Source organism: Phascolarctos cinereus, unplaced genomic scaffold (assembly GCF_003287225.1).
Source record: "Phascolarctos cinereus isolate Bilbo 61053 unplaced genomic scaffold, phaCin_HiC Scaffold_726;HRSCAF=1367, whole genome shotgun sequence".
Classification (NCBI taxonomy): domain Eukaryota; kingdom Metazoa; phylum Chordata; class Mammalia; order Diprotodontia; family Phascolarctidae; genus Phascolarctos; species Phascolarctos cinereus.
Window position 1 is genome coordinate 326,992,486 of NW_027556098.1, and position 27,296 is coordinate 327,019,781.

Here is a 27,296-nt window from a genome sequence, read left to right on the forward strand (position 1 = left end):
TGAAGTTATAATAGTCTTTTATTTTACTTCAATATGTAAATATGAATATAAGAATTTTTCTTACTACTTAGTAAAAAAATGAAAACCCACAAATAGGATCAAGTCGTGATGAAAAATGCAGCCAAAACTGTCCAAACTATATAAGTTAGGTTATGTGCATAGGTTAGGTTATGAAAGGACACAATGAGCAAACTGTTTCCAACTCTGTAAACTACCTGCAAGTATAAACCATGAAATACCTTTCTACCACACTTTAATTAGGTTCTGAATGACAGCTTTTTGGTATCAGGGAATAAAGGCAAATAGATTTATTCAGGAATCAAGACTGGCCAAACTGAATCTGTCCCCAGAGTGTTATACAAAAGCAAAAATCTTCAAATGTATCAAAAAGTAGCCTTTCTCCTGCTGGTGGTGATACTGAAGAGCTGCTATTATTTCCAGAAGCGGTAAAATCCCAGGGCTATTCCCAGGCAAGTAAAAACAGATGCTGTAAAAAAAACCAAAAACCAAATTATTACTACAGTATGTACAGCAGTCATGGCCACTTTTCCAAGTGTGTAGCAAAAATAATTTTATCCTCTATCTAAGTGGGAAGCAAAACCCTAAGAAGTCAACAAAGCTAGCCTTCTAGTCCATTTTCCACATACTTGTTTGAGTAGCATTAAGGACCATGTGGGTGAAGTGCAGGCCTGACAATGGTCCTTATATGATAATTTACAGACTTTCCCGCTCTATTCCTGATGTGGTAGATCTGGACTTCAAAATGGCATGCCCTACCCTAATTCCTACTTCTCCAGTACTTTAGATTGTAGGTATGTTACAAATAATCTACAATTGACAGGGAAACAACATTTTAAAGAACAAGATTATACAATTATACATTGTGGTAGATTAAAAGAAAACTGTTGTGTGGCTAGTAAACAGAAGCCAAGATAAGATGAGAGGAGAAAATTTGATTTGCCTTCAAAATGAAATTTACAGATGAAATTTATTTTATTTTAATGGACAGGAAATATCTAATTACTGATGTGGGAGTCACTTCTGAATCAATCAACTACCTATACAGCCAGAGCACTGACTTGTTAAAAAAAAAAAGACCAAAGTTAATACAAAGCTAGAAGAATAAAAAATGAGACAAAGATATGGCATACAATTAAAACAAGTCAAACCTGACCTATTTAGACAAATTATTATTGGTGAAACATGGTATATGGGTGGAAGAAATCCCATCAACACAATTAAAGTAATGTCTAACTGATATAAATCAATTGCTATACACAGGAGACCAAAAAAGCCTAAAAACACCTTAGTCAGCAAACACCTGACTTCCTTGTCAAATAGAGAGATATGGTAAGCAAGATCAATCCTGTTTAATTACATATCTCTATGACAGCAAAAGATTGGGAGGATTAATATGTCCTAAAACAGTGAGGCAGTGGAAGAAAAACACAATCTTAAGAAAACCTGGTTAAGAGACCTACTAAATAAAGTCATTCTAAGGTCATTTAAGGATGAACCTGAAAGTACAACACAGGACTCAAGAGATGTGTAAAGAATTTTATGACAAACTCTCTTCATCATAAATCTTTCTCTCTATTATAAAACTTCCAATGGAAAAGTACATAGTGAGTGTAAGCTAGCTGCAACACATTAAAAACAACTTATATAGAGAATTATATGTCAAGGATTCCATGTAAAAAGCCTAGGAGTAAAAAATGTGAGCTAGTCACATGGCAAAGTGTGTGGGATGATCAATGGGTCCCAAAGTGCAATGGGAAGATCCTTTGTAGTGAACTTAAGGAAGAAAATGGCAAAGAAATGGGCAGGTCCTTAGATCAATGAGATCATAGATATATTCTGAGTATCCTGTGTTATGCAAGTGAAAAAGGCTGCAAACTACCAAATGAGATGGAGTGCAATGAATAATGTTGGCCCCTGATGTCAAAACTTTGAGACCTGGGTGAAAAGTTGCAGAGTCCTATTTAGGCTGGATGTAACAAAAACCTCCTAACAATTGGAGCTGTCCAAAACTGGACTTGGCTACTTCAGGGGATCATGTGATTCCCCATCATCAGAAGCTGCCAAGCCATGGATGACCCCTGTCATCAACTTATTGAAAAGATTTGTGTTTGAGTACAGGTTGGAAAAGATGACTTCTGAGGTGCTTTTCAACAATAAGATTCTTTATGGGAAAGCACTTTGAAACATATAAAATGTTATGCAAATGTAAGGTATGTTAACATCTTATTTAGGGTAGTTGTTTTTGATAGTTATTTCTAAAATGTACGATCTGTACCAAAATATACAGTTCCTTTCCTTGTTAAACAGAGGATATAAAATCTAACTTGGCTTCTTGGTAATGCATAGTTACCATTATTATATATACAGCAGTTAGTGTTACCTGAATTTTCCATCTCCTTTACCATTAGCTCTCACATCTGAGGGCTATCAAGAATGCCTGCTCTGAACACCCCTCCCACCTCCCTTTTTAATTTGCTATTTCTCATCCTCTAGGCTCAGTGACATTCTAAGAACTCTACTTCAGAATTAAGTAGATGAGGGGCAGCAAGGTGGCACAGTGGATAGAGCACAGGCCCTGGAGTCAGGATGACCTAAGTTCAAATCCAGCCTCAGACACATAATACTCACTAGCTGTGTGACTCTGGGCAAGTCACTTAACCCCAATTGCCTCACATAAAAAAAAAAATCACAGAATTAAGTAGATGAGCTTTAGAGTTCATACTTTTTATACGATAATTTAGGGCTGTGTTCAGAAGGAATAAAGTTGCTAAGGTATGCCCTCCGAATAAGTAAGTAGAAAGAATTACTGTTTAATTATTGGCACCAATCTTAGGAAAAGATTGTCTTTAGTCTTACTAAATTCAAAGGCTCACCCATAATAACTCTCCTTCTGAGTACCTGAGGGAAGGGAAAGGGAAGGGAATGGAGGGTATTCCCAAGAGATCATGTTACCCTTTAACTGTAACAGTCTTTTAAAAAAGCATGTCAATCTGAGGAATGACAACATTTGGATGGTGAGGAAAGAGAAGAATCCTTGGTACTGCTTCAAACAAATCTTCCTAGGCAAAAGGAAAGGAGAAAATAGCAAAAGGTGCCCAAAGAAAATATGTGAAAGTGTGGAAGAATTATATGCACATAATTCACAAATGTTTATTGATGATTCAAGCTTCTCCATTTTAGACAAGTAAAATATTTCAGAGGTAATGCCCAAGAAGTGATCTTCTAAAGTAAAGCTGTCACTTTTAGTCTACACATAGAAATTTAATTAAAAGAAAAATGGTACATAACTCTACAACCCAAGAGCTAGAGCCTGGGTGGCAGGCTGAGGGAAAACAGCTCACTCTTACGAGGGATTGTCACACAATCCCAACACCAAATCACTCCAAAATGTCAAAAACTTATGCTACTCCACAGATGTAGAGTTCTGTTCTCATACAAAAACATTATTGTTCAGAACTCAAGTATAGTCCCCTAACATGCATGTTCTTATGGTGTTTTTTGTTGGGATATCAGTATAGGCAGTAGTACCTATCATCCCTTTGCTTTAAGACTCCATTTCTCTTTGGAGGAATGTTCCCTCTGGACTCAGAACTTTGTAACTCTACCATTTATGACTCTAATTCTCAGGGTGAGCCATATACAATATGGCTTGGGATGGAGCAAGCAAATAACCCTCTCAGAGGAGAGAACACACTTAAGAGGGTTTTGGTTTTATAAGCAATAATGCTTTTTAAAAAAGAAAAAGAAGTCACATTATATAGCAAAACTTAAAGCATCCACCTTTGTCCTCTCTGCCAGATGTGTTGTTAAAAATCACGTGTCCCCTCCATTAACATCCCTCTTTGCTTCTGCCCTGTTACCTTGACCAATTCTTATCAGAATGTTATGGGGAAAGTCTCAATGGAAGAAACTCTTTTGTCTAAGAAAAAACCTCTCCAGAAACAATAGTCTAGGCTGGCAGTCATTTGCATTAGTGAGAAATTGGCAGTCATTCTATCCTCTACATTGCCAGTTATACAGTTGGCAATATGTAATGTAAGAACTATGGGAGCTGCTGTAAAAGTGGAATGTATGAGGACAGCACCAGCTTTCCAAGTGTGGCTGAGTCTGTAGCTCCAATCTGTACTCAGTTTCTCTGAACATGGGTGTAATGGCTGGTGGGAATTTACTAGCTGCATTAAGCATGAATGTGCCAGGGGAGCTACAAGAAAGTGTCAGATTGTTGCATGTTAGGGCCACATACACATCACTGGTGATTCTTTTCTGGACTGGAAAGCTCCCCCCTCAAGTGCTACATATGGACCTTTATGTGCTTTATACAGAGGAAGCACTGCATGGGGAAAGAGAGCTAGGCTTGGCATCAGTAAGTATGAAGTCGAATGCTGCTTCCACCTCTTATGAGCTTAAATACCCTGAACAAGTCATCTGACCTCGCTGAGCATCCGTTTCCTCCTGTATTTAAAAAAAAAAGGGCATAATAATATTTCTACTAATTACTTAGAAGGGTTGTTGTGATAAAAGCACTCTATAAACCTTAAAAGTATTTTAGAAATATAACCTAAAATGTGAGTTTTTACATCCTATCAAAACCTATACATTGTAGCAGTTCTTGGATTAAGTCTTAAATTGTACAAATCTGAAAAAACACACACTACCAAATTCCTTTCCTCCAATAGTACTTACCTGCAAGATAACGAATTGTCTCGAGTTTGTTTGACTCCATCAGTGTTTTTAGAGAAGCAATTTCAATGTCAATTTTATTGCTGGTCTGTGAAATACTGTTTTTGATATGGGTATCCTAAAACAGAAAACACAATTTTTATTAATTCAGTCTCTCTATGCTATTTTAAAACAAATTATGTCATAATCCACTTAGCTCTTTGACACAGAAAAAAGTTTTTTTTTTAAGGTTAACTTACATTAAAAGCATAGCCTGGGGAAAGCTAAGTATTGGGAAGAGTCAGAATAACATTGACAAGATGAACGTTTGGTAAATACTGTACAACAAGAAACATATTTAGGAAGCGGCTGCTTTGTAGAGTTCAGCATGCTAAGTGCCTGGGGAAATGCCAAGATTAGGTAACAGAGTCCTTCCTCTGCCTCAAGTATTCTGAGTCAGCAGGTATAATGATACAAATCCTCCACTGGAAGTCATGAAACCTGAGTCTTTTTTCTGCCACTAAGCAGCTGTGTGTCTTCTAATGCCAATGAATGTGTCTCCTAAATGCAAAGCAATGTGATAAGAGAGAGAAAAAGATTAAATAAGACATAGTACCTACTCTCATGGAACACAAAACCTAGAACATTTGGAGAAATCCCTTCATAGAATCACAGAGTTTAAAAATTCAACTCATACCTGACCAAGAACCTGCTCTATGACATGGCTAACAAGGTCATCTAGCCTTCTCTTGAAAGCCTCCACTGAGGGAAAATTTACTACCTCCTGCAGCAGCCTATTTCAGTTTGGGGGCAGTTCTCAACTGTGAAGAACTTCTGCTTAAACAGATGCTACATCTGCCTCCTTGCTACTTCTGCCTATTAAGCCTATTCCTGCCCTTTGAGGGTACACGGAAAAATCGAATTCCTCAAATACTTCAAGACTGCAATCAAGTTTCCTCTCATTCTTTCACCATAAGTCTGTTCTTTTCTTGGTTAAAATCCCTAGTTCTCAGTTTGAACCACTTTCTTTTGAAATGTTCTCCAGTCCCTTGCCAGCCTTGTTCACTACTCCTGGATTTGCTTCAGATTGTCAATGTCCTCCTAAAAATGTGGCAGCAAGAGCAATACAGCATTCCAGATGTGGTCTGAGCAGGGCAGAACAGAGCAGGAGCAGCACCTCACTCAGCCCTGCACACTGGCTCTCCAGGAGATGGTCAGCAGATGGCTACTAAGCAAGAGCTGAGATTCAGGAAAGAGATTAGGGTTCCATGCTGATTTCAGAGTTATCTATGTAGAAATGGCACTTGAACCCTGGAGAGGGCAGGAGATCCCCAAGGAACAAATACTCTAAGGCAAGAGATGGATGATGATTCAGCAAAGGAGAATGAGAAAGAATGATCAGACAAATGGAAAGAGAATCAGAAGAGGTCCAGGAAAATGAGGAGAGAGAAAAGAACAAAAGACTAGTAGTAGCAATTTCCTTAGTGAAGTAGGAGGCTCAGCCACCTGCTGCAAGGGTATACACACTTTGGAGCTGAAGGAAAGGGGAGAGTTTTTTGCAGACCAGTAGCAACTCTCAGTCATTAAATGCATCAAGAAGCTGGGTGGGAAAAGAGAACTCAGAAGGGCAAATGAGACCTTTCTCCTGATAAGTCACAAGGAAGAAGCAATCAGGTCTTTCTTGCTGGAGTGAAAATGAAAAGGTAAAAGAAAAAAGTGTAAAAAATACCAGAAAAATAGCCTAAAAGTGTAAAAATACCCAAATACTGGAGGCATGAATACTGTCAAGTGCTTTTGTTTCTTAAGGTTGAGGGTGAGTTCAAAAGTACTCTGATCAAAGAAAGGGGAAAAGGACCCACATGTACAAAAATATTCATAGCAGCTCTGTTTGTGGTAGCAAAGAATTGGAAAGTGAAGGATGCCCATCAATTGGGGAATGGCTAAATTAACCGACCAACCAATCAAGAAACATTCATTAAGCACCTTCTGTATGCCAGGCACTGTGCTAAGTGCTGGAGATACAAAATGAGGCAAAAGAGAGTCCCTGTCCTCAATGAGCTTACAGTCTAATGAGGGAGACAACATACAAATATACACAAAGCAAGCTATATATAGGATAAACAGGAAATAATAAGGGGAAGGCACTGAAATTAAGTAGGGTTGTAGAAGGCGGAATTTTAGTTAGGACATTAAGGAAGCCATGGAGGTGAATAGTCAGAGCAGAGGAGGGAGAGTGTTCCAGACATGGAGGACAGCCAGAGGAAATGCCTGGAACTGAGAGATGGAGGGTCTTGTTTGCAGAATAGCCAGGAGGCCAGTGTCTCTGGACAGAAGAGTTCGTGTTGGGTATAAGGTGTATGAAGACTGGAAAAGTAGGAGAGGCCTAGGTTATAAAGTGCTTTGAATGCTAAACTGGAAGTAACAGGAAATCACTGCAGTTTACTGAGGTGACATGACTGGACCTGTGCCTTTTGTAAAATCACTTTAGTGGCTGAATGGAGGATAGACTGGAGTGGGGAAAGACTTGAGGCAGGCAGACCCACCAGTGGCCTATTGGAATAGTCTAGGCACAAGGTGATGAGGGCCTGCACTAGAATGATGGCAGTGTCAGAGGAGAGAAGGGGACATATTGGAGAGATGTTGCAACAGTGAAATCAACACATCTTGGAGTGGGGATTTGAGAGACAGTGAGAAATTCAGGATGACTCCTAGGTTTTAAGCCTGAGGAACTGGGAGGATGGTGTTGCCTCTGCAGTAATAGGGATGGTAGTGGGGAGGAAGGGCTTAGGGGGAAAGATAATGAATCCCGTTTTGGACATAATGAGTTTAAGATGTCTACCTGACATTCAGTTTGAGAGGTCTGAAAGACCTGGATATGTGAGACTGGAGATCAGCAAAGCGACTGGGGCAGGACAGGTAGATTTGAGAATCATCAGCATAGAGACAGTAGTTAAATCCATGGGAATTAATAAGATTACCAAGTGAAGTTTTCTAGAGGAAGAAATGAAGGCCCAGGAGAGAACGCTGAGGGACACCTATGGTTAGGGGAAATGATCTTGAGAAGGATCCAGCAAAAGAGACAGAGAAAGAGAGGTCTGATAGGTAGGATGAAAACCAGGAGAGAATGGTGTTCATAAAACCTACAGAAAAGTGAATGTTCAAGGTATACAGAGAGGTCATGGAGAATAAGGACTGAGGAAACGCCACTGAATTTGACAACTAAGAGATCATTACTAACTTTGGAGAGAGCAGTTTCAGTGTAATGGTAAGGTTATAAGCCAAATTGTAAGTGGGAGAGGGAAAGAAGGGGGGGAGGGAGAGAGGGAGGCAAAGGTAGAGGCACCTATTGTAGATCTTTTTGAGAAGTTTAGCTATAAAGGACAGAATAGATATAGGACAATAGTGTTGATGGGTGATGGAAGGAGAGTGAGGTTTTTTTGTTTTGTTTTGTTTTTAGGATGGGAGAGACACAGCCATGTTTCTAGGCAGTAGGATATGAGCCAGTAGACAGGGAGAGATTGAAAATCATTGAAAGTGTGGAGATAAGAGATGGGGCAATCTGTTGGAAGAGACTGGATGGAATGGGACCACTTGAATAAGCAGCTTTATTAACTAGTGAGTCCACCTCATCATGTGAGACAGCAGTAAAGAAGACAGTGGCAGAGAAGGTACGGGAGTTCAGGTCAGTGGCTTCAATATTTTTTTTTTCAGTAAGATATAAGGCAAGGTTCTTAGGCAGGGGGACCCATGCAAAGTTTGAGAAGGGATCAAAAGTTGGAAGAGCTGTTGTGGAGACTGGGATAGTGAATTAATAAGGGAGATATACTGGGACCGTGAGGGCCCAGGTGAAGTTGTGTAACACAAATTTGTAGTGCACCTTAGTTCTGCATGTGTAGGAGCAGAGGAAATAAATAGTGGGAGTAATTCAAGGCTGAAGCTTGGCTGGGTTTCATTGGCAATATAAGTGGGTGAGAGATTTAAGAAAGGAGGAAAGTGTAGAGTTGAATGGGTTTGCCAAGGAGTCAGGATGGGGAGAAGAGAGAATGGCTAGTACATAGGAGTTGGCTTGGGAGAGAAATGATAGATCAAAAGATTAGAAGTCACAGTGAGGATGAAGAGTAGCGTTATATAAGGGAAGGCAAAGGGAGAGGTGAAAAGCCAATAGATTATGATTGGATAAGGGGATTTCAGAGTTCTTGAATATGGAGGTGGTACATTTGTGGGTGATGACAACATCAAGGATATACCAATCTTTTTGTGTGGCTGAGGTGGGATGGAGGAGTAACTCATAGGAGGTGAGTAGATTGAGGAACTGGTTAAGGTATTTGTAAGGAGTCAATATGTATGCTGAAATCCCTTAGTATGAGGGCAGGAATTGGGTAGGAGAGAAAAGTTGTGAACCAGATATTAACCTCATTCAGGAAGGAAGGTGAGTGACCTGGGGTGGGTCTGTAGGCAGCAGCTACCAGGATTTTGATTAGGCAGTAGATATAAATAGGAAGAACCTCAAAGGAAGAGAGGTTATTTGTTGGGAGCTGAGTCCTTATGGAAAATCTCTAAGTCCTTAAAGACTTAAGGGGTCAGTAGGTATTCTCCAAGACCTTACGGAAAATTTTGCCCAGTTTCCATAACATCTGGAAAACCATGAAAAGAAAAAATTATTTGATTTGTGCAAGGAATTTCTAACAAACCCCTCTGAGATTTTGGATTTTCCCTGTCATATTTTGTCTGTATTTGTTCTGTGTTTGTCTGTGTGGTATAAGTGAGTGTCCACGTGTAATCTGACACCCTTTGTAACCAGGTAGCAAGAATAGCATTTCAGGGGCTGCAGCTGGACTCTGGAATGCCGCTTTCTTTCTCCCCTTCTTCCTCCTTAATACCAGCCGCCTCACAGTAGCCGGTGGACGGGAGAGAGAGGGAGAGAAAAATACCTTATTATTTAGGTTATATGATTGGTAAAAGGCAAGTTGAGAAGGATCCTCAAAGTGTCAGGTCAGAATTAGAAAGAAATAAGATATGTGCAATTTTAAGGGGACTTCAAAGTCCATCAGAGGGATAAGTAGGTAGAAGGAAAGGCAAGAAAGTTAAAGCACGTAGGAATGAGAGAAGCATGGGTAAAAAAGAAAAGCATATGCTATTTGCATGAACAGTGTGAACAGAGGGTTTAAGAGTAAAAGATTTGGAAACTTTTGGAGAATTGTTAGGAAGAAATTCTATTTCTCTTTACATTCTGGACTCTGGCCAAGTTTTGAATGTGGATGGAAAGACAAGAAAGAAAAGTTGTTGGAAAATTTTCTCTTCCTTTCTTCCACATTCAGCTTTGGCCGGGTTGTGGTGCCCTATTTGGCCAGGGCTGAAATGCAGGAGAGAGGAAGAGAAAGAGGAAAGGAGGGTGAATCTTTCCCCCTCAGATCAAAGAAAAAAGTTTTTATGTATCAGAACACAACCAAAAGATAATTTAGTTCATTCTGATTGGTAATATGTTTGTTTCAAGTTTTAAAAATCTAGTATTGTTTCCAATTGGTACTTTTGTATTGTCATGTCAAGCAGTTTTTCATAATTTGGATGTTATTAAAGTGTGAACTGAAAGAAACTAAAGGATGGTGGAAGAATTGTGTAAAGCCAGTTATATTACTTTATCAAGCCCTGCTAATCCTGTCTTATGATGTTTAACTGTCAATTAGAAAATCAGATATTTCCACCTTTACCTGTAATTAAAGAACAGCTTATAGCTAAAACAATATCACTTACGAAAATTACCAGATTGTTAATTAAGTTATTCGAAGTTAATGTTTTAATGTGAAAACCTAGAATTGTTAATTGATTACTTGTGTGTGAAAAGGAGGGCACAAGTTTACTTTGTAAACTTGCCAAGGTCCCTAGAAACCACCTGTGTGGGCAAGGTCATCTGCCCTGAGAAAAGAACTTGTTTGTGTTATAGAATTTCTGAACAATGTTGCTGAGAATTTGCAAGTGTATAGAAATGATTTCTAATAATTGACTTTTACACCAGGACAAGTTTAAATTTGAGAAAAAAGGATGTTAAGTGAGATCTCTTATATATGTAAGTCCTACTAAATCTTTATTACTTATTGCAACTACATGAGAGTAAAATTAACTGTATCTGGCTTTAAGTTGTGATTAGTGAAACTTGCTGTTTGAGGTAAAAGACTCTTAGGCCTATAACTAGTTTTGTTTTGAGTTTGAATTTGGGTATAGTTGTCTCCATTAAGTCAGTATCTGAAGTTTCCCTATTGTGTTCCTTTAAGAAGGAATGTTTCCCACCATGTGCCAAAATTTTGTTCATAACACTATCAAACCTGTTAGAGATATTCCCAGACACAAATAATTCATTATCTGGATGATATACTTTGCAGTTGTTCTACTACTAGCGAACTCTCCTTATTAATGCTGGAGCTTTAACAAGCCCTTTAGTCTCATAGACTTATATAATTCCCCCTGAAAAGGTACAAAAGAAACCATCCTATTGGCATATTGTTTCACAGTCTACAATTAGACCCCCAAAATTACAAATTAGGCAAGATTCCTTAAAAACTCTTAATGATTTTCAAAAATTTCTTAAAGATATTAATTATCTTCAGCCTGCCTCAAAGATCACCACTAATCAATTATCTAATCTTTTTACCACCCTCAGATACCTCACCAAGAATATTTACACCTCAGACAAAAGATAAATTTAAACTAGTAGAATAAAAGATAGCTGAAACCCAATTGATCCTTATTAATCCCCATGAAAAGTACAAACAGCTATATTAGTCACACCTATTTCTCCTACTAGGGTCTTATTTCAAACTGCTAGTGTAATTGAGTAGATTTATCTCCCTCACCAATTCCCTAGTTCACTTACTTCCTATACTACCATAGTAACATTATTAGTTCAATGACTGTCAAAAAGATATTTACTATTGTCAGGACATTTTCTTCCCGTTATTCATCAGCCCTACAATAAACAACAGCTTGATCCCCTGATAGCCTCCTCTAAATATTGCCAAGTTGCTCTCTCTATAGTTATGAGTAAACTTCATGATCATCTTCCTTCACTTAAGATATTATCTTTTTTCACTAATTATTTTTGGATTTTCCCAAATGTCATACAATACAACACTATGCCCCAAGTGCTCACTGCTTTTATTGGCAGCTTAAGTAGTGAAAAAGCTGGTTATTCTATTTTTCAACACCATCACAAAGTAATTCAAACTTCCTTTTCCTCTGCCCAGAAGACAGAACGTTTTGCTTTGATACTTCTTTTTCAAGATTTTTTTCTCAATCTCCTAATGTAATGTCACACAGTAAATATTCTATGTATGTTTGTCAACATATACAAACAGCAAAATTAAGCCATATTTTGTCCCCCGATTTCTATTCCCTTTTTCAACAATTACAAACCCGTATTCAGTCTCATACCAATCCTCTTTATATTACTCACATACGAGTACATTCTAATTTGCCCAGACCTCTTACTAAAGGTAATGCTATTATTGATTCTCAACTACGATTCTATCCAACACTTTTAACCCCTACTATACAACAAACTATTAATTTTCATTCCCAGTTTCTCTAAAATGCTGCCACTTAACTTTTTATTAAGCTTTTATTGGGCCTTTTATTAAGTATGTTCTGCCAATGCAGCAACCTTAACTATAGAGAGGATAACATTTTGTGACTATTTTTGAATAAACCCCTACAGTATTAGAAACATAGTATAAAAAATAATTTTTTTTAAAAAAGGCTGTTCCAAATGTATCACTTTTAATAACCCTCCTTCTTTTCCCATTAATCCCAAATACCTTTCTCCCAACCATATTTCCCAAATGAATGTAACTTATATGCCTTCTTTTGAAAAGCTTTCTTATATTCATGTTATAGTCGATACCTTTTCTTCTTTCACTTTTGCCACTTTATAACAAGTGGAACAATTAACATGTAATCAATCATATTTTACAAGCCTTCTCAGTTATGTGTATACCTAAACAAATTAAAACAGATAATGCTCCTGCTTACGTTAGCAAAGCATTTTCTTCCTTTTATACTTTTTATAGCATTCCTCTGATCACAGGCATTCTATATAATTAAAAACAAAGATATTAAAACTATTCTTCTTAAACAAAAAGGGGGCATCTGGGCTATTACCCCTCATCGACAATTGGCTATTGCATTAAATATCCTTAATTTTTAAAATATTGACAAAGATAGGTACACTCCAGCTGAAAAACATCGTGAGAAAAATAAACATTCAGAGGTCCGGATCCATTACTAACGTGGGGATGAGGGTATGCTTGTGTTTTTTCAGAAAACTTTGATAAACCTGTCTGTGGACACCAGAGAAAAATGTCCGAGCATGTACCACAACTCACAGCCCAAATGCAGAGCATGACGATTTGGGGAAAGAGCAGAAGGAGCCGATCTACAGTGACGAGTTGCCTTCCCACATGGGGTTAAGTGAAAGCTCTCTCTCATCGAGCAATGGAAGACTCCTGAACTTGTATTTTTAGCAATGATAGCTGTACTTTCTGCTCAAGTGTGTAATGTAAAGAGTGCTCAGCACTAGACTTATTTTCCTTTTCCACCCTGGTTGCGACCCCTCACATATATGGACAAATTGGGGACTATATATATTAATAATACCTGTATATTCAGAGGCCAAGAATACCCTTTCCTCCAGGACAGAACCAACGTTACAATTACCCTCAGATTTCTAGCATCCAGGACACCTATATGTTTTACAAAAATTAGCAACAATACTGAACCCTGTCTTTCTCTTGTTGCAACATCTTTTAATACCAGTTCGTCTAATGGATATGTAAATTTTACTCAATCTAACATTTTTGAATAGAATGTTATTTGTGTCAATTGTACTCTCAAACAATGTATTGATAATAATGACTATATTGTACTTTTGGTTGAACAACCATCATTTGCTATTTTCCCTACTAACATCTCACATGAATAGTTCCAGAACTCTGGTGAACGTGCTTCTCAAACTATTACTTCCTCCTTAAGTCAATCAAAATGATTTATTGGTCTCCTTATTACTGGTTTAATCACTGTTGCTTCTCTTATTGTATCCACCGTTTCATCTACTGCGCTACAATCTGAAGTTTAAACTGCACATTTTGTAAATGACTTAGCAAAAAATATAAGTTTAGCACTTAAAGCACAAGCAGCTATTGATAGAGATATATTGTACAAGGTCAATTTTATTAGAGCAATCAGTATTGTATTTAGGGGATGAGTTAGAAACCTTGAAAACAAGGTTGCTATTGCGATGTGATTATAGATATTCATATATTTCTGTTACCCTGCTACCCTATAATGCTTCAGATCCTAATATCTCATGAGACAAGATACGTGCCCACCTATTGGGAGCCTGGCACGATTCTAATAATACCCTCAAATACTCTTCATGATATTACTTCCAACATTGAAAATAGTCCCCATCCTGGGATTGACCCCAATAAAATAGCAAATATTATCCTGTCGGCATTATACCAGCTTTCACCCTTTTCAAGTATATCCTTGCTTTTGCATATGCTCCCCTATGGCATTGGCCTAATTTGTTTTTGTTTCCCATTTCTTTTGAGTTTCACATCAGCAACCATTAAACTAATTATGAGTCAATTACATGAACTTAAATTAACAAACAAAAAAGGAGGAGATGTTGGGAGCCCGAGTCCTTATGGAAAATCTCTAAGTCCTTATAGACTTAAGGGGTCAGTATGTACAGAGAGGCTTGCCTCGGGATAAACGCTTCCTTGACTCTTGCCCTAATTCCGTTTGTTATAGTTTGTTGACTCTAAGTTCTCACTCATGCACAGCCTTGAGGCCAGGTGGCTGACTTGGGCAGATAATACTAAGAACTGGGCAGGGAAACAACAGATATGATTAAAACTACTTTCTCATGAGAAAATGAGGATCTTTAGCTGCTTAGTTTGTGTATGTTATTAATTGGTGCTTGTAGATCATTTCTTATGTTACAAAGCTGTTCTTCTATGGGTATATAATCAGAAAACTCCTGAAATAAACTAGTCTTGAACATTAATCTCTTAAGACTTGCCTAGCCCGACTTTTCTTTCTCCATTTCCCTTCCCCATTTTCTTCACTGCTCTGTCTTGCACCACGCCAGCTACTGGCAGTTATTGAGTGAGGGAGGAAGGAAGAGAACCTGAAAGTGGCAATGGAGAGCAAGGAGTATTCCAACTTCTTTGCCTTGATCAGTATGTTAAGGAGAATGAATGAAGGTATAACCAATATTGGAAAGGGTTGGCCAGGGAGACTGTGTCTTCAGGGGAAAGCCAGGTTTCAGTAAAAATTAGTAGATGGAAAGAGTGAACAAGTTTTGGTGTATGAATATGATGGAATATTACAAATATATGGAATACTCAATAATGGTTATGCGAAATGATGAAGGGGATGGTTTCAGAGAAGCCTGGAAGGACTTATCTGAACTTATGTAAAGTGAAGTAAGCAGAACCAGGAGAACAGTTAATACAATAACAACAATACTGTAAAGATAATAAACTTGAAAAGACTTAGGAACTATGATCAGCACAATGACTAACCACAGTTTCAAAGGACTCATGATGAAACATGCTATCTACCTCTAGAGGGAGAACTGATGGACTTAAGATTGCAGATGGAAGCATATTTCTTCTATTTCTTTTTCTTACTTTTTTCCCTTAGAACATGGCTAATACGGAAATTTGTTTTGAATGACTATGCGTATTTGTAATGAGTTTTATTTTTCTAGCCTTCTCAACACAGTGGAGAGTGGAGGAGGGGAGAGAATTTGAAACTAAAAACAAAGTTTAAAAAACAACAACAAATGCTGTACTCAAGTGTTGTAGTAAAACTTAAGTAGCAATAAGTTGCAAGGTAAGTAGCAAAAAAGAAAAAGCAGTTTTTAGCGCTAAGCCTTATAAATGCTAACCCCAGACGAGAACAACAAATAGTTAATGGATCCAAGAAAGCTATACTCATAATTAATAAAGAAACATATCCTAACTTACTTTTTTGTTAAATTCAGTGGTTGCTTCCATAAGTTTCTTTTCTTGATCTGTAAACTGAAAATTTTAAGGCAGAAAATGATTAAGAACTGAATAAATGAAAAAGAATAAGTAACTAAGAAAGAAATACTGAATATTACCAGATCTGTCACTCTGCTCCTCTCCAGGTTGATATCCAGTTTATTATTTGCTCTGCTTCGAGTAGTTTCAAGCTATAAAGAAAATGAAAAGTATATTTGGAATGACATCTTGCTCTTTTTGGAATTTAGAATTTGTTCTTATATGGCATGAAGAAAATGCTTTACTTACTATTAGTTGTTGTTTAATTTGGTCTAGTTCAATTTTCATTTTCTAGGTATAAAAGGGACCACTGAACATTAGTAATAATCAAAAGATCATCTTCCAATTGACCTAGAAATTCTGAAACACAAGATTACTAAAATTTTGTGCAATCTGTGGATCTCTACAAGAGATTTGTTCCATATAAAACAGAAACCACAGAAACTTATGAAGATATCTCATTCTTAGACCCCCAAATTAGATTTACCTTAAAAATGAGATTTACATCCAAACACTGTTATCTCTGTAAATTACTGTAGTTTTCTTTTAAATGAGAAATAATCTTTATTACCTTTTATTTGAAAAGAAATTCTCAAGCTGGTAAGTAAAAGAAATCCTTTTTCTTTTACAAGGACAGAGAAAATTAATGGAAAACTAAAATGTCTCATTATGCATAAAATTCAAATGAATTTGAAATAAGATCTTAACTAGGTTTTGTTTTTTTTCCTGGTATTAAGTAAAAAATGAACACAGGGCAGGAGAAACTTCATTAACTGCAACTATAGATGTACATATTGTATGTGTGTGTATGTATTTCTCCCAACAACTATGATTTAAACATAAAGGGGCAGGTGTTGTTATGGAATGTTCTTATAAAAAATTTTTAATAATTGTGAAGTATCACATATAATTTTGCCATCTGTCTTGTCAAAATATTTTAAAACAGCAAATTTTGTGATACAATGTATTCATTATTTAAAAGTTCACATTACCTCATTCTCTGCTCTCAGATTTGCAAATTCACTTTTCTCTAGGATGACCATATCTTTCCGGATCGAATCCAAATGTGCCATTATTTGCTGTACAGTAATTTCCTAAGATATAATATAGTATTTAAACACTGAATTAAGAAATGGCAGACCTTACAGTATTTATGGAAATTAAGACAGTGTGTAATTAAGACAACATATAAAAAGTCATAATTTTTTTTGGTAGTCTGAAGAACAGCAATAAATATGAAAATTGTTGTATATTTGGGGAATAAATGCCAAAGTGTGTTAGAATATTTCCTAGGAACTGAGAAAAATGGCTAGGTTTTACCAGAGTACAAGAGAAAAATTTTGAAAATCACTTCCTTAGCTTTAAGTATAATCCTATCAAAGGGGAGAAAAGCAATAAAAGTAAAGATCACTGGACTTGGATCTCCCGGATATGAATCCTGATCCAAATACTTACTAGATGACTATATACAAGTCACAAATTCTCTGAGTCTCTTTATCAATAAAATAAGGATAGGAATGCTTGTATGGCCTACTTTTCACAGGATTGTGAAGTTAAGTACTTTGTCAAGCTTAAAGCACTACAAAAATATGAGTTATTATGTAATAGGAAATCCCAAAGCACTACATGGGCGTCAGAAGCTGGTAATTAAACAAAACTGGTTGGAATATGTTTGCCTAATCACCATGGGCATCATTTCAGCAGGATAATTTATGGGTCATTTGTTAGGCATCCTTATACTATGCTTTGTACTGGAGAGAACATATTTTAAAAGGTAGTCATTTATAAAGTTTCATCTAGCTAGAGATACCACTTACAAAGAATAGTGGAAAAGATAATAGTTTAAAATATAAAAGTGGTTTAAAGAAGCTTTGCTAATAAAACATGACCATTCTCCTACTAATGAACTTAAAATTCAGCAGTCTGGTAACCTATTACAAAAACTCACTCATTTTTCTCAGTCAAAAGAAAAGCAGGGGTGACACATAGCTTTGAAAAGAGACAGCTAGAGGAGGATTCTATTAAGTATTATTGTTAAGCATTGTGAAGGGTATTCACATATCCTCAGTATAAAGGAACTATATGTCATTCATTCAACAAGTAGAGAGGAAAGCAACTATCAGCAGCCCTAATCCTCTAGGAAAAGGCTGTGGTCCCTGTTTAAAGTCAGGAAAGTAATATTTGATGGCTGCTTTGTTAGGCACAGGGACTAAGTAACCCTAATAGAACTACTTCAAATGTGGCACAACTCATGAGAGCTAGGCCTAGGCAACAGTCCCAGAGAGTAATCATAAAACGTCTCTGACAGTTCTGGACTGCTCATCTTACTCCAGAGGGGTCCTCCCTCCTTTACCTCTAATCTATATGCTTATGGGAGAGGGAGAAAAGGGGGAAAGAGTGTGACTTCTGGGAACTACACCACTTGAAAGATTCAAATTGTGCCTAAACAGCAACACAACTGTCATTAAACCCCAGAAAGAGCATCCTTTTAGTATAGGACAGTCTCTTGCACATAGAAGGTTAAGGGAATTTTCATTCATTTAACAACATGTGAGTGTCCCCTGTGCATGAGCTCTTTATGAAGTTGTTTTCAGTCCCTGTTGATGTTGTAAGGAAGTTTCTAGAAGACAGCAATAGTTCCTCACAGTTCCTCCAAAACTTCTCAGCACTATAGGGAGCTAAGTTTCCGCTATAATGATTATTATTAAGGATGATGATGATTTTCTCATTTGATTTCAGACTCTCACAGTTGGAAGGGCCCTTAGAGATTATAGTTGAACCAGAATCTCCTCAACAATATGAGATACATGGCCACACCTTTTCTTAAAGAAAGTTGTGTAGTGGGGGACACCCTACTTCCCACAGAGGCAGCCAGCCCATCCTACTTCTGGGGCGCTCTGTTAGGAAATGTTCATTCTATCAGACCTCAGTCTACCTTTTTGTAGCTTCTACCCATGACTCCTCCCAGTTCTGGTCTCTGAGCCAAGCATCACCACTCTAAGCCCTTTCCCATTTTAATTTTCCATTTTAATCCTTGAAGATAGATCTCATGACTCTCCTGAGCCTTCCTCTCCTCTTCCAGGCAAACTACCTCAGTTCCTTATTGATCCTCATGACATCTCTGTGATATAGGTACTATCAGTGTTCCCTTCATTCTACAGGTGAGTAAACTGAGGTTTAGAGGTGGGAACATGACCATAATCACACAGGTCATGTCTGAGGGAGGGTTCAGACCCTCATGTCTTTCTTATTCTAAGGTCACTACTATTCCCCTTATATCACATTTCCTCATGCAGTGGAAAATTGTGGGAAAAAATTTGTTAAACTAAAATAATACATTTATAAATTCAAAAGCAACTTAAATTCAGGGTCTGAAGGCTTTCAATTCTGAGTCTCTTTAGCAAGAAAAATAAAATGAAAACTTCCCAAAGCAGGGTACTCTTAGAGTCCATTAAAGTACTGAAATGTCATTCAGTTTGAAACTTCATGCTATAAAGGCAGCTAGGTGGTACGGCAGATACAGCAGGAGCCCTGCAGTCAGGAGGACCTAAGTTCAAATCCAGCCTCAGACACTTGACACTTACTAGCTGCTTAACCCTGGCACTTAACCCTGATTGCCTTGCCAAAAAAAAAAAAAAAAAGAAAAAAAGAAAGAGAGAAACTGCATGCTATAGCTTAAAACTTCACTGTTTCTGGTATGGATTACTGCTCTGAGGAGGGAAGAATTCATTTTAAAATGATCTTTGAAATATAACTATAAGTGAAGATAGATTCTATTATTGAATCAGAACAAATTAACTCATGGCTAATAAAACAAATCGTGCCATAGATGACATCATCAGCTAGTTTAATGATTAGTTTAACTAATCAACCAGTATAAAATTTACTGCTACTGGGTCAAATGCCTATTTTAATTTAGATACATCAAAGAGCCTTTGTTGTGATGAGTACTTATAAAGTAATTAAATCAGATGTGTATGCTATTTACCTTATCTTAGCCTCTAGACATTTGAACTAGATGATCTCTAAGTTTCCTTCCAGCTCTAAAATTCTATGAAAAGCAGGTAGAAAGATTTAACTGATAGGAAACATGTACTGGAAAAGATCTCTTAAAATATGAAAGACTTACTAGGTAGAGAGATTAGCTGTGTGATCTTTAAAAGAAAAAAAAAGTGAAGTGATCATTTACTGAGTGCCCTCCTCTATTCAGCAAGCCATTCCTTCTAACAAAGAATCAAAGAGGGAGAAAAAGGGCAGTCAAACAAATCAACTAAAGTCTTAACCAAGTCCGACCTCTAGTCCACCACTTTTACAATAACTGGAAGGAAGTAGATTTTCTCACCCCTTTTTGGGGGCTAGACTTGGTCATTGTAATTACAGCAGTTAGGTGATATTAAGCAAGCCATTTAACCTCTTAGGCCTTTACTGCTGACAAATATAAAATGGGGGTGCTCTAGGGGTTGGCTATTATATGATTTACAAAATCTCAGTTCAAAATATAATTTTGTCACTAGACAAATTTCTATGTCATCTGAACCACTTCTGAAATTGAAGAACCACTGAATAACTATAGGTCTGTTTTAATGCCTTAACCATCTGGACATGAATGATTTGCATTTTCCAGGAAGAAAAAGTATCTTAGGCCTTATAGGAAAGACCCAAAAACAAGCTAAAGGGCAGCAGATGTGATCCATTGTTTTGTTTTGTTTTTTTGGCTTAAATAATACATAACCAATTACCTGTTGAGCTCGAGTGACCATCTCCTTATAGATTGTGTCTAGGCTGACATTTGACAGAATTATTAATGCTAACACAATGGTTTCTGCTTGTGCTTTTTCAAATCCTGTAGGCAGAGAATAGGCATTAGTATTTTTAAAGCTATCAATCCTTATCAGAATAGACCTTTATAAAAATAAAAAAGTAGGACTTTATGCCATACTACAACTTTTTGCAGCTTATGAATGACACTCTAAATTGTAATTAATGTGATGAGATAAATAAAATAATAATACTATTTCACCTTTGAAGGATGTATTCAATAATTGGTTTCTCACCATGACTTTCTAAGTCCTGAACCACTGAATGGGTATCAAAAGTTAACTTCCTTTGCTCTAAAGGAGTTATGTCTACTCTCCTCATGTCATAATTTTTCTTGGAGCTGGTGGTCAGCAAACCTGAAAAGAGAAAGTAAGGGTCAGGTTTTTTCTTGTGAAACTGATTTATCAAATGTCAAAAAATAATTTAGAGGCTTATCTTTCACTTTTTAACCTGATAATTTTTTTGAAAGTCAAAAGGTTTGTTATTACAACCTGTGTTGCTATCTTATATCCAATGAACCGGGAAACACTGTGAGAGACATAAAGTCCACAGTGCATAGAGATGGCCTCAGAACCAGGCAGACCCAGGTTCAGTTTCCATCTCTTGACACATAATGGCTGTTGGAGGCTGGCCCAGTCAGTGCTCTGGGTAACTCTCTAAGGCTCTAAGTTGAGGAGCAGGCAATGATCTCTACTGGTAGAGAGGATTCCCTCATCTGAGAGTACCCTGCATCAAAGAAATCAGATGTGCAGTCTATTTTATTATCCCTATTCAATGAAATCAAATCTATTTTGACCTATTTAGCCAAATTATTGATGGCAAAAAAATGACATATGGGTAGAAGTGCAGATATCAACTAAAATAATTTTATCCATTAGTTAATGTAAATCACTTGCCCTAACAAGGAAGAAAAGAAGCTAAACAGTGGGTTACTGAACAAAAAAAAACCACTTTAAAATAGAAACTTGTTGGTAAAATGATGGAAAAGAATTTAGAAGATTGTAAGCACTATCGTCTACCAAAACAGAGAGAGGCAGTGGAGGTGTGAAGTCAGTTTAAAGAAAGACTGGAGAGAGATAACTAAGCAATGTCAACCTGAGGGCACTGACAGATGTAAATGCAAGGGTGAAAATCTGCAAAGATTTTTAACAACTTATTCCACCAAAAAGAAAGAAAGCGGAGCTGCAACACTTACAACTAAAACATTACTGTCCTAAATATGCTTAGATTGGAGATAGAAAGGAAAGAGAACACAGATAGAAAAATCAGCTAGTTTAGACCACATCTTTATTATCACACAATTGACTAAAGAATACAAAATCTCACTATACTTAACATTCGCTGATTATTAAAAAAAACCCTGAATTTAGAGTGGAAAACATTGCCTTAAAAGAATTTTCCATGTATACATCAAAATTATCCAAGATTCCTTTTTTCAAAAAATTATTTATTTGTTCCATTTTACATTCTGTATTGTCTCCCTCCTTCCCCACCCTACACTAGAGGACACCCTACATTACACCCTATACTACAACCTACACCATTTAACATGCACTTGGTGTGCTCGTGGGAGCGCATACGCACACACACGTAATATATACATATACACTGTGTATGTGTGTGTTAATATATGTAGTACCATCCTATATATACTCCCTATTTATCAGTTCTTTCTCTGGAAATGGATAGCATTTTCCTTCACAGTTCCATTATAGTATTTATATAGTATGTATACAGTATTTAAAAATGCTCAAAATAACTTAGTTTTTCAGTTATTCTTGGAACAATAATGCTGTTATCATATAAAACGTTCTCTTAGGTTTGCTCATTTCATTCCTTATTTCATCCAAGTCTTTGTGTGTTTTTCTAAAATCTATCTGCTGATCATTTCTTACAGCAGAGTGGTATTCCATCAGAATCATATACCACCATTCCATCACAATCTGCTGGCATCAGATTCCATTTTTCTATCATGTGGTCAAATATGCACATGACTCAAAGAAAAATAGGTAATTCCCTGGATGAGAGGATTCAAAAAAATCAAAGCTAACATTATAGACTAATGAGAATAAAATGATACTTAATAGGGATAAATAAATTAATAGCATTAAAATCAACTTCACTACTATGGGATTTAGGAAATGATGCTAAAGAATAGTTCATGTAAAAGAGGTCTGAGGGTCCTGTTGGTTGGTCTTCCTATTTTCAGTCTCAGCTATCAAACTGATCTTCCTCAAACTGATCACTCAGGTCTGACCATATCATCCTTCTTCCCCTTCAGTAAACTTTAGTGGCCTCCTATTGCCCCCAGGATCAAATACAAAATCCTGCTTGGCTTTCAAAGCCTTTCATAACCTGCCCCTTCTCAGCTTTCCAGTCTTCTTACACCTCAATTCCCCCAGGATACTCTGTGATACAGTGACACTAGCTTCCTTGCCATTTCCTGAATATAACATTCCATCTCCCAGTACATGTTTTCACTGGCTCCTCTCCTCCCCAAGCCTCCATTACCAGAAGGTTTTCCTGCCTCATCTCCACCTTCTGGTTTCCCTGGCTTTCTTCAAGTCAAAGCTAAAGCTCACCTTCTGCAAAAAGCCTTTCCCAGTCTTCAATCTTAATGTCTTCCTTCTGAGACTGCCCAAATATCTGTCCTGTCTAAATCTTGTTTGTATATAGCTGTTTGCATGTTTTCCCCATTATACTCTAAGCTCCTTGAGAGAAGAGACTTTTATCTTTTTTTGTATCCCCAGGGTTAGGCACAATGCCTAACATAAAGTAGGCACTTAATAAATGTTTGCTGACTGCAAGATCAGTATGTCACCAGTTTGACAGATACCAAAATATGTAATGCAATTTAGGCTATGTTCCCAGATATGATGTATAGCTTGAGGAAGGGGACTGTCTCTGTGTACCCTGCTCTTTTTAGATTTCATATGAAGTTATCATGTTTACTTTTAGGTACCACATCTTAGATGCCGACAAACTGGAGCACATGAAAAGAAAGGAGTTCAGGATTATAAGAGGATTAAAGATCAGGACATATAAACATAATTGATGGAATTTTGGGGATGGTTAGACTAGAGAAGCCCTAGGGGTAACCTAAATAAGTCTTCAGATAATTGAAGGGCTGTGATCCATAAGAGTGATTATACTTGTTCACCTTGGCCCCAGAGGGAATATAGAAGTAGATATTAACAGGTAGAGAAAGTTACATTTTGGCTGATAACACAGAACAACCTTCTAATCATTAGAGCTGAACAGAAATGTAAATGGCTTCCACAGAAGGAAGTTTCTTCATCAATGGGCATCTTCAAATACCTAAAAAAACCTTAAAATATTTTTTTTTCTTTTTCTGGTTCCTTCTCCTTGCAAATTTTACACACCCCTCACATACTTGCCTAAAGGTCAAGCTTTAGTATTATAATTTTAATTATGTAATTATAACATAAATTATATATAATATAAAAACAATACAAATATATAAAAATAATATAAATGTAATCCTTTTCCTTTATAGGGTAGCTATAGTGAGGAAGACCTCAGTTTAAATCTGAACTCATACACTTACTAGCTGCGTGACCCCAGGCAAGTCATTTATCCCTGTTTTCCTCAGTTTCTTCTCCACAGACTCCTGACTTTTCCAGACAGGTGCTTAACTAGTCAAGGCTGGCTGTCTTTAAATAACTGTACTCTTTAATATTTCAAAAGATTTGTGATCAACCCTTCCTTCATAGACCTTAGTAGAACTGAATTAATTGAATTCATATATTTCATTTCAACATTTTAAAAGTCAGTTTTCCAGAACTGTGAAGATGAGAGCCAAGCAATGATCAAAATTATTGGGTATTTTCTGAGTAAACTCCCAAGTAAATACATCTACTTATTTCTTTTTTTTTTCCACCCAAGCACAGGTTTTATTAAAGATTTGCCATATTGCCATATTCTTAAGGAATCTGAACATTTGTGACACTTGTTTTGACAAGCAGGCTAGAGTCAATCTCAGCCACTGGCTCTTTAAAAATGGATAACCATTTGTTGATTATTTTTGCATAGGAGACTCCTGCTTAGGTAGACACAAATACAGAATCTCTGAGGTCAAGACAATGTTAGTATAAATGCATGGTTGGTGTCTCCTTGCAACATGAGCTCATGTTCTTTTCAAATGAATCTACCTTTTGTTACTGTTGCTCGGCATATGATCTGCTTACCAATGTTTTTCATATCCAAATCCTCATTTAGCCCTGAGTTCCATCCTTATCTCCCAACAATCATAAAATACTCTAGGACAGGGGCTATCATTTTTATGCCATGCATGTAAATCTGGTGAAATCATGAACTCCTCAGAAAAACAATTTAAATGCAGAAAGTATAAAAGGTAAATACTTTAAAAAAAAGTTCATGCATACTAAGTTAAGAACCCCTGCTTTAGGCACAGTCTCTCTTTTCAATTATACAGGTTGTATCTTCATCAGCAGAATATAAGCTCAAGAGCAAGTACTGTTTCGTCTTTGTCTTCCCACTTATAAAGACTGTAATAAATGTTGAATAGAATACTTATCTCCCTTGGGAAGTAACAATAAATTGTTTCAAGCTGGGCTTTACTGTATCCTTAAAAGTATTTTAAACACTTTTTAACTAAAAATTGAAGACACTGGGATTTGCCTAGGAAAATCCAAAGTTTTTATAAACTTAGCATTTAAGACCCTCCACAATCTGGCCTAAACCTATTTTCCCCCAACTTTGTTCTAGCCAAATTTACCTACTTTTGTGCTCGTCTACCACTTCTACACTTTTGTTCATGCTACTTCTCCCTGCTGGGATGGCCTCAGCTTGTTTTTATCTATCCAAATCTTCCTCCCCCTCTAAAACCCAGCTAACTGTTTCTGCCTTCATAAAGGGTTTTCCTCATAACTGAATGTGATGAGTATTAATTGTTGTCCCATTTGTATAGCTCTTTAAGTTTGCAAATAGCTTTGTATGCCATATTGCCTGATCCTCATTACAACCGTGAGAAGAGCTATTCTCTCCATTTTGCAGAGGAAACCTAAGCTCTGTTATCTTGTTTTCTCAGGGTCACAAAGCACTATCTTAGGTAACATTTGAACTCAAGTCTTCGTGACTTCAAATTCAGCAGTCTAACTGCTCTATCACGTTGCCTTAATTTCACTGACAACTGGTACCCCAAAGATCCCTCAGCCAGTCAAATTACTTATTCATCTCGGCCAGATGAACACACCCATCTGGCAACCATTAGGCTGTTTCTGCCTGTCCTTATAGATATGTACAGTATTATATTTATCTCAGAACTGGAAAAGAACCTCGGATGTCATCTGATCAAACCTGTAACTGAACAGAAATCCTCAGGTCAAATCACCAAGCATTCAAGTGCTTAGCAGGTACCAGGCAAGATACTAAGTGCTGGGGATACAAAGAAAGAAAAAACCCCAACCCCCAAACTAATCTAACCAGAAAACACTCCAAACAAACAAAACCTCCAGCTCTCCAGGAGCTCACAGTTTAATGGAGCCATTTGGGTCCAGACTTAGCTTTGCAAAGGCGGAGCTCATCGCTCCGGAGGCAGCCCGCCCCAGGCCTGGACAGCGCTACTTTGCTAAGCTAGTTTTCCCTCATGTCGAGCAGAATTTCAACTCTGGTAACCGCGGGATCCTCGGCAAAGGTAACGAGCATTTATAAAGCCTTAAGAAGCTCCTTCCTGGGAAGCAGGCGCTCCTGCCTCCAGTCGCCCCCGCGGCAACAAGCTCACAGCGCAAGTGACTTGCTCAGGATCACACAGGTGCTAGTTCAGCTCTCCATCACTTAACCTCTTCGCGTCTCATTTTCTCATCTACAAAATGGGTATATTGAGTTGGACGACCTGCTATGCTTAGTGCTAGACCACCTACCGCTCCTAGTTCAGTCCCCGGGGCCCACCATGCCCAGTCAATATCCTCCCCAACCCGGGGGTTCGGCCGGGGTAACGCGGGGGGGGGGGATGGAGAGGTATAGAGCAGGCTCAAAAAGGGGGGCGCGGCGTCGGAGGGAGGACGGCAGCCGGTGAGGTCCAAAAAGGTGGGCGCCCCAGAGAGGGGGAGAGCGGCGAGGATGGAGCGCACGCACGCCCTGGCATGGCTTCCCATCACCCGTAACGGGCGGACTAAATGAGGAGAGCTGGAAGGGACGGGAAGGTTCCTCTCACCTCTCCACTGGGCCAGTGGGCCGCCTGCTACACCGACGGGCCTCCCGTGAAGGGAAAGAGCCCCCGAGAGGCTCCCGCTTCCGCCGAGGCGAAGAAGCCGTAAAGCCCAAAGGCCCCTCATGTTTTCCAAGGCATAGAGCTTCAGGCAGGAGGGGGCGCTGGCCGGGAAGGCTAGTTCGGCCACGCAAGGGTTTTTGGGAAGAGTAGGCTCATTATCCACATCGCCTTCTGGGAAATGTAGTCTCCGATCTGTTATAACCAACCACTGAAAATGTGGTTTGTCAGCTACCTTAGAGTACAGGGGATGCATACCTGAACCCTAGTAAAATTAGCCCGTTTTATGCAAGGTCCTTTCATGGACTGGCGCATCTACCCCTTTTTTCCCCTCTGCCCTTCCTATTCCCACTTTCCCGACTTGTTGGTGCTGACAGCCCTCCGTAGGCAACAGGAATCTTCCGGGAGGTAAGATTTGCCCCTCAGGGCAGTTTCTTGGCAATGGTCTTTCGTGTGGATACTCT

General features: G+C 37.9%; 1 protein-coding gene and 1 long non-coding RNA gene across 4 annotated transcripts in view; one reads left to right on the forward strand and one right to left on the reverse strand.

Moving 5' to 3' along the window:
- Positions 1-14,748, forward strand: part of LOC144458216 (uncharacterized) — a 31,580-nt gene extending 16,832 nt beyond the window's left edge. The window contains exon 3 of the long non-coding RNA XR_013487796.1: positions 12,992-14,748. This is a non-coding gene — a long non-coding RNA (uncharacterized LOC144458216). The remainder of the gene's footprint in view (positions 1-12,991) is intronic.
- Positions 1-27,296, reverse strand: CCDC90B (coiled-coil domain containing 90B). Of its 3 annotated transcripts, none has more exons than XM_020993711.2 (9): positions 26,779-27,296; positions 20,819-20,938; positions 20,504-20,607; positions 16,757-16,858; positions 16,014-16,055; positions 15,845-15,916; positions 15,708-15,761; positions 4,705-4,819; positions 1-487 (listed from the first exon to the last, which is right to left on the reverse strand). In XM_020993711.2, exons 1-9 carry the CDS (start codon positions 27,086-27,088, stop codon positions 432-434), a joined length of 975 nt encoding a protein of 324 aa, XP_020849370.2. In that variant the 5' UTR covers positions 27,089-27,296; the 3' UTR covers positions 1-431. The 3 variants fall into 3 exon arrangements, with proteins under 3 accessions (XP_020849370.2, XP_020849371.1, XP_020849372.1); XM_020993712.2 differs by lacking the exon at positions 26,779-27,296 and adding an exon at positions 26,486-26,582; XM_020993713.2 differs by lacking the exon at positions 26,779-27,296 and having other exon boundaries at positions 20,785-20,858.